Raw genomic sequence first — 12,372 nt, 5'->3', positions numbered from 1 at the left:
CAAAAATTGCTCCTGTGTGTACATGCGTATGCTGCTGGACTACGTACGTGTGTGTGCGTGTGTGAGTTTGTGCTTTTGGATGATTCAGGCTCTCTTTCGACGAGGGGAGCACTAGCACATCGCGCCTACTTTGACGAAGCATCCACTCGGTAAAAGTTCGGATAATTCACACAGCCACACACACACACACACACACACACATACACAAGCGTGAGGTCCTTTGGAGATTTTTGAAATATCCTGTGATGATTGAAAAGCTCATGCAATTTCCACGCGCAACAGGATACACTAAGTTTTCTTCGTCTTTCTCTATGGGGAGCGGGGGGGGGGGGTTCTGTTCCCCCCACAGTGAGCAACAGGAGAATAAAAAAACATACACACACACATGCACTGACACTGTTTCACGATTCTCATTAACCGGAAGTGCTATCAATCTGTAATGTTGAAAATGTCTATGCTTTTGGTTATTTGAAATTTCTTGAAAAAAAAAAAATACATTCCTTTGTTGCACAAGGCATTTTTGTGGGTTTTGTTCTAATTAACGTACAGGGTTGTTCATGCTTCAAATCTGATGGGAAATATTATTCAGAGTGGCTCGTCACTTCGTTTATAAAGACTTTGAGTCCTTTGACTTCATTCTTCTCTTAGTGAAATGTTGTTTTTTTTTTTGTAAGAACTAGAAACCACACCTTCAAACTTTGTACCGTATTTTTTATTTTTTTATTTTTTGCTAGGCGAAGCTTTGACTAATTGCAAATTTCATAAGGTATATTTTCCTTGGATTTTGCCTTATCCCGGGCATAGTCGATCGAAACCTTGACATTAATTTGGTGATAAATTTCGAATACTATAACTTTATTGATGCATACATCGAAAATTTATAAGTATACGATGGGGCACCCGTGTAGCCAATTAAAACGCGTCGCATTAACGGTTCTAACTCGATATTAATATTGACGAACTGCTGTATCACTTGTGTGACAACGATTCTCTGCTATTTATTCCGAATTTATGAATGTATGAAAATATGTTATTTGAGGATCTTAATACAACAGGACCGTGTATCAATTTTCATCCATATTATTATCTTCTGGTACACAGGACCTACGGGTAACATTATGTCTAAGAAATCCAGAAATAGCAGGACCAGACTTTACGAGGTAGTAGAGTTAAAGATGAAGAAATATGTTCTCACTTGTGTTGTCCAACACATCAGATTTTTTTTGTACGTATAAAAGCTGAATTGTAGATCACTTCAGTGAATCCATGCTAAGGGTATCGGTAATTCACTTGCCAGGATAGTATACCAAATCCCATCCAAGCTTACCTTCCGTACAGAAATTGAAATGATGCTCTCTAGGTGTAGGGGATAAATCCAGTGCATCAATCGCATAGAAGATTAATTTTTTATTTTTGTGCCTCCCAAAAAGCATTCGCAATAACTTAATCCTAAACCGTTTCTTGGTGGTTCATTATAATCGATATTGAATGCAGCATTGTTTTGTAAAATAATCATAGTTTATATTTTATTTTTAATTATTTTGAATTTCAGGTCATGAGATCTGCCTATTTAGTCCATATAGTCACCGTTGTGCTGCAACCGTAAATGCCTTTTAAAATTTAAAATTATTTCATCGCAATCCAAAAAGGCCTTTTCGCCGCATTGCGTGTAAACGTCAAAATGACTAGTTTGACGTACCCTATGATTGATATATATTTTTTTGATCAGCTAAAAGAAAGAAAATTCATCAATTGTCCCGTTTTCAGCTAAAATTGCCGTAACAATCTATTAACAACTGGCCTATTTCTTCCGCGTGTCCCTGCCTGTCGCCATTGCGCAGATTAACAATTAGTGCATTTCGCCTGCTGCAGCAGGAATGTGTTAAAAGATTAAGCATGAGTGCTTTCTAAAACCAAAACAAACCAAACCTGCTCTGCTGGGTTCCTGTCTGGTGGAACGTGTGACAATATAGTGCCCCCCATTCGATTCATTCAACTGTAAAATGGGTTTGTTTGCTAGCAGACAAAATGCGACCGTCGAGGAGACAGATGTGAGCCTCAACCATCTGTACAAGTATCCACCACGGTCGGGTAGGTAGTGCATTTAAAAGGATCGCTTCCATTTTGGCGTGTTCCAGTTTCGAAATCCGGAACCAGCTCGTACTGATTCTGGTATACCCATTTCCTCATGCAGGCAACTATTTCGGGACACATTTCATAATGGGTGGTGAGAGGTTCGATACACCGCAACCAGAGGCGTATCTGTTTGGAGAAAATGCAGATTTAAACTTTTTGGGATCCAAACCAACTCCCGTAAGTTTGCAACACGCTTGTCCTAGTCCTGAGTTATCTGCATTTGTACGTGAATATCTGGTTTTTGGTACGTTTCAGTTTCCCTACCCACCGCCCCAAGCGACGGAACCAACGAAAACGTTGAAAAGTCTTGTTAACATTCGTAAAGAATCGGTTCGCTTTGTGAAAGTACTTGACGGTGGCAACGGTGTGAAACCGGTTGTTTGTACGGCTGGTTCCGACTCAGCTGTAAAAACGAACCCAACGAACAACGGTAGCGTCAGCAATGGCTACAACATTGAGTTTATCTTCGATGCCGATTCCGCTTGCCAAATTACTATCTACTATTTCTGCATCGAAGACATCGGACCGGGTGGACTAAATTACATCTCGCGCGATTCCTCCATGACGTCGGAAACGTTCCACTTCCAGCGGGGTGTGAACCAACTTTTCTCCGCGCCCCATCACATTATCTATCCGGCTATGTGCGCCGAGGACGATCTAACTTACAGTCCGGAAAAGGAAACCTTTCCAGTCGTCATCCATTGTGTGGTCGGGGAGGGAAACGCTACTACGACTGCAAACAGCAACAGCGCCAACACCAATACGACCAGCGTCGCCAACACTACTACCCTCTCTTCCAGTGCAGCCACCGGAGACAGTGGCGATGGGACTGGAAGTCGCCAGTCGCATGCCACGATCTGTGTCATCGATCATCATTCCGACGGCACGTATGCATTGCGTGCGCTGAAGCAAAAAATATTCGTCGATGGATTGTACTACCTGCTGCAGGAGATCTACGGTATCGAGAACAAATTGGCGAACAAATCGCTTACGGACGAGGAGACGGAAGATAATGGTAGCGAATGCGTCATCTGCATGTGTGACACGCGCGACACACTTATACTGCCCTGTCGTCATCTGTGCTTGTGCAATTCGTGCGCAGACTCGCTACGCTACCAGGCTAACAATTGTCCGATCTGTAGGGCTCCGTTCCGTGCGCTGTTGCAGATAAGGGCTGTTCAGAAGGATGGTGGCGGCGGTCTTCCTTGTAGCGGAAGCACACCAGCGGCCCAGAATTCTGCCGATGTAAGTGTCCGACGGCCTTTTTTTTGTTTGTTGTTTTCCTACACACCACATGCACATTCGGTCAGCGCCAGCGGTAATTGGAACGCAATTTGTTTTATATTACCTTTTCCATAGAGCGCTGATAACATTCCTGCCGGTTACAAGACCATATCACTCATCGAAGCTCTAAACGGACCTACAGTTTCAATGAAAGCGATAAACGGTAGTAGCGACTCAACTGCTGGAACGGAAAACGGCAGCGAGAATAATCGGGTATGTCCGTATTATGAAACAAAACTATAAATTTTTAACTGCAGAAGATTATGTTATGGATACTAACTAATGCACATTTAGCAAGAAAATGATCGATCACTTTCTGTCTAGTGATGAGGATGCAAAGGAGAATGTACCTTTCACGATCAGTGTAACGATATTAGTTCACTAATTATTATTATTATTTTTCACTGTTAATTTGTTTCCCTCTGGGATTTTACAAATATATACTTAGAACTGGGACATAAACTAGGGAAACAAGAGGAACGAGGAACCACGAAGAAGAATGCGTCCTTCTGACCGTGGTGTGAATGGTGTGAAGGAATGAGGAGAGGGGATCAGTCACGCAAGCGACATCAGGAAGCATAAATATGAATCAAGAAAATGAGAGCAGGAACATCCAGATCATTGGAAATTAGGCAGGCCATACAGAATGCCTGAATGTGAGATTTGCGAGTTTTTAGAGATTCGAGACTAACTAATTGGCACCAGATAGAACACCAATGAATATCATCCGTTCAGTCGGGAAGAAAATGACGGACAGAAACATGGTTGAATTTCCGCTGAATTCGTTGTATCCTATCGATCAACGTTAGCCCGGCAGGCCACCAAACTATCGACGCATTCTTTGTTTCCCTTGTTGAGGGTGTCATCAATAGGAACTTGAGAAGAAAGTTTCTTATCATGCCATACTTCAAGATCTTTTGTGGCAGTAACTCTACTAAGTTATAGTGCCACAAAGATTGTAATCATGCCTGATTTTACTATACGAACAACCATAAGAAATTACACAACATTTATCTGGCGACAGAACATCTCCACTGAAACTGCAACAAACATTGAAACAAACTAGATAATCTTTGAGACACACACAATTAGTTAACGGGGACACTGGGAGGAAAATTTTGGAGTCGTATGCGTATAGCAAGCAGCTATCAGGGAGGAGAATATTTACACAATCGTTAGCAAACGGTAGGAAAAGTAGGGACCTGATTACCAGTCGAATTCAAATTCCTTTTGGATTCGATCCTATTGGGATTCCATTGGTCCTATTCGGATTAGATTCGATTTGGAAACTATAGAGACTTCGTTCTGCATTCTTACATGACATTAAATTTGATTGTGATTTTGTCCCATTTGTTATTTGTGCTAGAATTAAAAAACGATTGGATCCGATCCGAATAGTGTTCCTTCCTATTGGGACTCGACTTGGATTCTTTAGGGAATCGATTAGAACGACTGGGTTGCAATAGTTGTTGGAAACATTTTTGTTTTGTTTTACGCCGTTGGCCGGAATCTACTTCGTATCAAATTAGATTTGCAAAATAGAATCGAAGACTAACTTGATGTAATTAGTCCCGAATTAACTATTCTACGAATTTCAGTGCAAATTTTTAAATGAACGGAAAATATGTTATGGAAGTACAATTGCAAATAGTTTGTCGCCGCAAAACCTCCTATTCCACAACAGGCAAAAACGAGATTTTGAAGCTAATTTTCAATGGACTTCTACTTTGTTTTTGTAGAATTTTGTAGAATTTTTGAAACACGTTTTTGTTATTGGATGAGTCATGAAGTCTTGAAAATATAATAATAATATAATATAATAATAATAGTAGTAATAATTTTAAAAATTTAAAATCCCAGTAATAATTTTAAAAGCATCCCTTCTTAACATTTTTCTAGGATTGGTTAAGTGTGCTATTAAAAATGTTAGTTTTGTTGGGTCAAAAAATTTCAATCATTTATTTTCTTATATTTACACAATTGTTTATGAACTTGTGGACAACAAAATCCTACATCCTATAGATGGTTCAGTTGTTGATGGTCATTGTACTAAAATTTGGTAAAGTTAATTATTTCATTTATTAGTTCTAGATTATGATTGAAAAATATTACATTTTGACGCATTTGCTTAACAGTAATCATGTTTCATTATCTACTCTTGTGCGTTTTCACAGAATACCGAGAATGGATACGTGTTCCGCAACAAAATGACCAAATCATCGACTGACCATAGCAGCAATGGTGAGCTGGCAAATGGAAGCATTGTGTCGGAAAAATCATCGTCCGACATCAGGATGCATTTACTTTCATCCGATGAAACCAACGCCATAGCAGACGCGGGCAGTGGCGGATCAATAGTCGGAGGCATAGCAAATCCCACAACCGTATGCACTAAGAAGGAACTTCTTTCCAAACATTCGCCCCTCATGCAGCGTGCCCCGGTAAGCAAGGACAAGAATCCGCGCGAAAAGGGAAGTCTTCATCGTACTGGCAACAATGCAACCAACGGCAGTAACGCGTTGGGTTTGTCGAAAGCGAAATCACCATCTGACCGTAGCACGATGGGATTTCATCTCGTACACGAGAAAGCAGCACCGACTGCCGGTGGCCCAGGAGGGAAATTGACGGATGCAAAGCTAAACGATCTAACGGAAAACGATGACGATAGTGAGGCAGAAAAGCTGTCGCCGCTGTTACGCAAGTCGGACAGTTACGATGCTGGCAAGAAACTTTCTACACATGGCGATAGTGCTATGAAGAAGCTGCTGATCGGTGGAACCGGGATAAACGTCGGTGTGGAGGGGAACGAAAAAACATCACCATCCGCCGTAATAACGGAACTGTTAAAGGGCGCCATTATTGGCAATGATGATATCGCAGTTGATGGATGTCCGGAGATGGGACTGGTTGGAGGTACCAGAGGTACGATTGGCGGAGTAGTTGGGGGTGGTGGTGGTGGTGGAGGAGCTATTATATCGATCGTAACAGACGATTCCGAGGATTATTATACACCAGAAGATCCACCGGCAACGAGCCCATTAAAATCGATCGACGATGATGACGAACTTCCGAAGCTGGCCGAAATTGATACTGGTAGAAAGTTGCTAGTTGCATCTGTAACAACTACGCCCGGTTCTGCAATAGGTTCAGTACCGCCTGCGGCTCTGGCGGTATTGAAGGAAGAGTTTTCGCAGGGTTCGCTACCGGACAGCCCAATCAGTGGAAACTCGCAAACATCGACGCGCAGTTCGAGCGATAGTTATTCGTCCAGTTCCAGCACGCGCCAACTGCTTTCCTCTGGCGCAGTTCCAAACGACACACCAACGCATGTGCTGAGTTCGTGTGATTCTACTGCCAACGGGCATAGCAGTGTTTCGAAAGGTGCTGAGTGTGGTATCGAGAGTGACTAAACGAGATGCTGCTCGAGGGATGGTACGATGAATTGGTGCTTAATAAGAGGTAGGAGGAAAATGGTAAGTCATTGCTTAAGTTTTTGTTCTTGGTAAATTAACCGAACGCTCACTAGTGAGGAATACATTTATTCTGCATAATGTAAATAAGACCATGTGCAACTATAATTAAACTGGCATTTAATCGTACATCGTGATCGTGTGAACTTCACTCCCCTAATCAGTTACTTGAAATATTCTTTCTTTGTAACAGTTTCTTCGATACCCAATTGCTCACCTGGTGCAATTCTCCTGGCATTATGTCACCGTGTTTAACGTCTCCCTTCCAATCGAAGGACTTACTGTTCACACTCACAATATGTCCTTACATCACATTACGTCTGTGTCGTTTGTTGTGAAATCCCGCCTCCCGTTTAAAATCATTTTATTGGCCGTCGGTTTCTTTGCCGTTGGCTAAGATCTGTGTTAGTTTAATTGTCCCAACTTTTGTTCGACTGTTTGCTAAGTACTCTATCGGATCAAAACAAGCGTAGCATAATTTGCAATGATAAACTTAAGTGTAAACCTTTGAGTAACATGATAATAAAAATGATATTTTCATATTTAAATAACCCGTAATAATACACCGTAAACTGCAGTACATTTAGTGCTAACTTTTGAAATAGAAAAAAATGAGAACATTCTACCGTACTGGAACATTCAGCTTCTTAATTTATTATTGAATTATTATATTACATTACTTATTTACAAACTAAATTACATGTTTATGATATAGAATTATTTTTACAAAACATGTAGAAAATGCAGATAAAGCTGGTTCATTTTGGTTCATTTTTCTTCATTTTTACAGTATTCTTTTCTGAAGCAAATGAATTTTTTGGAAACTGCATTGATTGCATTGATGGAAACTGCAACAAAGCTAACGGGAATATTAGTCCGAAATTTCGGTGGACAGTCAGTATCAGCTGTAATGACTGTGAGGTGTGATTTTTCAAAGTTCAAACACTAGTAGCACACAAGAAGCCCTTAGTAGTGATGATGAAGCACGATATTTTACGTCTATCAATTCTCCATAGTTACATCATCCTGCAACAAACAAATAAAAACAATAGCTTTACTTATTTTTTTTATTTACCAAGCTCTTCGCTGTTTTGGCCTATTACAACAAATCTAGCGCCGTCGTTTGGTTTGCTACGACAATTGTAGCGCCGTCGTCTGCCAAACCGATAGCCTTGCTATTCTGGCGGAAGCATGATGGCTGATGGATAGATAATGGCTTCTCGGATCACCTGGACACATAGTTCACAGAGTTCGTTATTGTAGCGGCTCTGGAGGAGCTCGTCCCACCACTTATATGAAACCAAACATTTTTTCTGAGCATCTTCCTCCCGATTGTGTGATGTTGTAGGTTTTGGACAAAGTCCTCGTCTCAGAGTCGTATGTGAGTATTGTATAGTTCCTATAAATTCCCAGTTTCGTCCGTCGTCACAGGTGTTTTGAATCGAGATATTTTCTCTGACTGTAGAATGGCAGGTTGGCAGGCAGCACCTTTGCTCATAGCTCAACATCTGTTAAGAACGGTTCAAGCGGCTATCGTCTCTGGGTTCCTTAATAATAGTACTATACGGCGCAAAGCCCGTACTTGAAATCGGCGATCGGGCAAAATGCGTAAAAGCATCAGGAAGGATTTGATCAGATTCGATCACAACATAGGAGAGAGAGAGAGAGAGAGAGAGAGAGAGAGAGAGAGAGAGAGAGAGCAGATGTGTTTTTAACACGTAGGACCATAAGATTGAACACGGAAAAAAGGTACTCAGTATTCTATAAATGCGAAAAAATAAATGTTTTGGTTCGTGTGGAAGCTGTTATTGAGAGTGATCGAAAAAACACGGCTACAAGACGCATCCCTTGTTGCAGGACACGCGATGCATCTATGTTTTTATCGGAATTTTGGACAAGTTTTCACTCTGCACGACTACTAGGAAAAGACAGTACAAGAATTGGGAAAAAGAGCCTGTGATACTTTACACTTTACGGGACCTAAATTCCTACTGCTAGCCGTTATGACTTTACGCCTGATTAGGCTTCTAAAGTCTAAATTAAACAATTAAGTACGGATTTGAGTTGCACCGTCTACTTTCCTTCCTCCCGTTGATTTTGTGCAATAATTTGGTCAATAACTTGAACCTTTTCCAACACAGAGAAGGGCACTGTTTAGCTCAAAACTTCCAAAACGTTTTATACACAATGAGAACACATTTTTACTTTGGGACGTAGGACTAATCTAGCAGTATTTTGGAATAACTTAAAACATTTGTTCAAAGGTGGTTACTTTATTATTTAAATTCAATTTCGCCTATCACAAAACTACAATGATACAATTAAGCCGTATCTGTTGGACGGTTGCCCCAAATAAATAGTTTAGTTGGTAACATTAAATTGCTAAAATAAAAACTTTAAGTCTTTAATTTCATAAGCCACAAGAGACGCCACCCGTTGCAAATTTGCTTCTTCCTTCTTTTTGTATTCACTGGGCGTTGTTTCATGGATTTACTAGCCAGCAAAAATGTCAAAAAATCCATACATCGCATTGTTGATCGTTCGTGTGATCATGCGTCCAAACTTCTGCGAAGATGGTAAGACATATTAGATGGGTAATGTGCAGCAGCCACTAAAATGCAAACTTACCAACTTCTGTCTTCTCAATTTTAATGGTGCTGCCTCAGCTTCTGATAATGCAAGCACCATCAACAGCAGCAAAAGTAACGTGCAGTGTACGAAAGCCAAACGAGTTTGAAGTGACTTGATCATCACCTTTGAACTTCTATTTGCACCGTATTTACTTAAAAAATCACAGGTTTGGTCCGCTTACAGCGAAGGTTGATTCAACTCTAACCCAGCAGCAGTTAGTCTTACGCTGTTCTTCAATTCGAAAGCCACAGTCCCACCCACCATGTTCAAAATTTTTGCAATCGCTTTATCTCTTTCCCATAAAAGTGGGAGGAAAATTAACCGAGGTTTATCTTACCTTCTTGATTGCGCCCGGTATATGAAGAAACAATTGATCTGTTTCTCAAGTTCGTCACAATCATACTCACGGTAGGTGAGAAAAGTTCACCTACGAATGGTAACTGATTGATCATACATAAAGTAATAAAAAAAACATGTGATAAAAAGCTTAAAAACATAAAAGTACTAATTGCATTAAAGAATTGCGAAGAGAGCATTTATACAACTTCTTAACATAAACGAGTGTAATGTATGCCAAATAGAACTTCCTAATAGAAAATCGAATTGATCAGCTAGGTAAAACGCTTTAAATACATCGCTCAGTCTCAAGCACATTTTAAGAGGGAAAGTTGCGCACAACATAATTTGTGTTGGAAATATGTGGGGAAATGAATAATTACACCAGTAAATAAACAATGGGCAAGTCGAGAAGCGTACGAAGGTGAGATTATTGCTCTACCAACCAACCCAACAAATGATCCAGGTCATCTGAACAATAAGAGTAAAAAATAGAAAAAAAAACACACATAAAATGGTAACCGATTCTAATGCTTTTCCTTTATTTATTTGCACTTTGCTGAGTTTCATTTCGTACATACGTTATGAAGTTGCTACACTTGGTTGTATATCTATTGCGTAGATGGATTATTGTACAAATTCACGCTCGTGTTCATTAACAATGATAGCTTATTACTTATAAATGTTGGTATGGATGATAATAATAATTTAACATCTTACGTACTAATACTTATCTGTTATCATGTCTTCTTGCTGTGTCAACATCATTTCGTATATTTGCATTGTTTGTTGTTGTTGTTGCTGTTGCTTTTGTTATTGTTCAGCATAATTGAAGCTATTCCGATCAATTATGTTACGATTGTTTGGTAGAAATATCGAAACATAAGGGCAATAATGGAACTTTCGTTTTGTAACGAGACGATGAAATTGTAACTATTCTCTACAATGAAATTCACTTGCCACTAGTGCCTTTAACACGATTTATGATTTATGTAGTATCTGTACTTGTTTGCTCTTATATATTGTTACTGTCTGCAGGAGGCGTTTGTTTATTTATGAATGTTTAATATTTGCTACGATAAAAAAAAAACATTTCTTTGCCTAAAAATTAAATTATAAAAACAAAAATGTACTTAAACAATTGTGTTTCAATCGCGACACACTCTGGAACTATTTCACTAAGCATAAATCATGCACAATTTATTAACAAAAAACTGGGACAAGTTGTACTTAGATTGCATGTTTATAAATGTACCATCAATCATTATGCATGCAAACCACTCTTCCTACCAGATCTGGATTGAGGTAAATGTAAGACGGATCCATTCATGGTTGGACGTGTCGCAGCAGATAACATTGCAAGCTGCTGTTGCCCAACTGCTTACTGCTTCCTAATATGGCAAATTGCAGCAAAAGGAACGGGGGAGTACGAATGGTCAATTATAGTGTTATCTTTTAGATCATTCTTTTCAACCTAAGGCTCTCGCTATACCAAACACGACCTTTGAACCAAAACAAATGGATTTTTATATTAACATGGCTATAATAAAATATGTCTTTTTTCGTTTTTTTTTTTTAACAAAACCACTGCCGCAAAATTTAGTACACGAACGCTACTCAAATAACCAAATATGTCTCTTTCTATATGGCGAATTGTCTTTAAAATGGTACTCTCTTAAAAATTGTACTTTTACGAAATAGTTTAGTTAGGTAAACCCTTCGCTATTGAAGGATTCTTGTTTTGCTTTGTTTTTTTTAAATGATTTAAATAAAGCAAAATAAAACAAACATCTAATACAAGTAGATAACATTTTCTTATGGCAGCTTAGTTATGGTCCAAATATAAAAAATGTTGATTGGTGTTTTTTTCCCCTCTACAATTAACAATTTACTACACTGCACGCACACCTATGTGTTGGCGAGCGGTGAATGAAAAGAAATAATTTTACTAAAATACAATTAACCAACTTATGACTTATAAAAAAAAAAACTACGAGAAGATCCCGTTGCCAGCTGAATGCATGTATAGGATTAATTGCTATTTTTAATTGAATACTGGTAATTGCAATGTCGCTCCACAACTGCCGTACCTTTCCCTTATCCAAACCTTAAGCAAAATGTTTCTTCTTTTTATTGAATTGTTTAAAAATTGACTGAGCAAATAATTGTGAAATGCATCTACAGAATGTAGCGATTTCTGGAGCGGCAACATGCCCTTTGGGGTGTGAACTTTTATTTCACATATTTCTGCCTCATAGCAATCACATGGATGCCATTGTGTGTTTTTCTGTAGATTCTTATGTGGATTAAAATATCAGGTGCAACCACAGGATTATCGTGTTATAGTTTACGCAGTTTTATAATCTTATTACTGCACGGGAATGGTGCCTAAGCTAACGGTGACAAACATGTATGTGTATGCATGTACTTTTTCGTAAAAAAAAACATTTCTGGTACTTGCTTTCTAGTGGTACTTGCGGCGCATAGTGCTGCATGCAAAACATATGTTTATACC

At 39.3% G+C, this 12,372-nt stretch overlaps 1 protein-coding gene across 1 annotated transcript; it reads left to right on the top strand.

The window, feature by feature from the left end:
• The first annotated feature begins 1,966 nt into the window (after nt 1-1,966).
• Nucleotides 1,967-6,830, top strand: LOC126561623 (uncharacterized). Its single transcript, XM_050217883.1, has 5 exons — nt 1,967-2,091; nt 2,195-2,313; nt 2,392-3,381; nt 3,496-3,633; nt 5,595-6,830. Exons 1-5 carry the CDS (start codon nt 2,004-2,006, stop codon nt 6,828-6,830), a joined length of 2,571 nt encoding a protein of 856 aa, XP_050073840.1. The 5' UTR covers nt 1,967-2,003.
• The last annotated feature ends 5,542 nt before the right edge of the window (nt 6,831-12,372 follow it).

This window comes from Anopheles maculipalpis, chromosome 3RL, assembly GCF_943734695.1.
Source record: "Anopheles maculipalpis chromosome 3RL, idAnoMacuDA_375_x, whole genome shotgun sequence".
NCBI lineage: Eukaryota > Metazoa > Arthropoda > Insecta > Diptera > Culicidae > Anopheles > Anopheles maculipalpis.
This window is presented reverse-complemented; position numbering and strand designations above follow the sequence as displayed.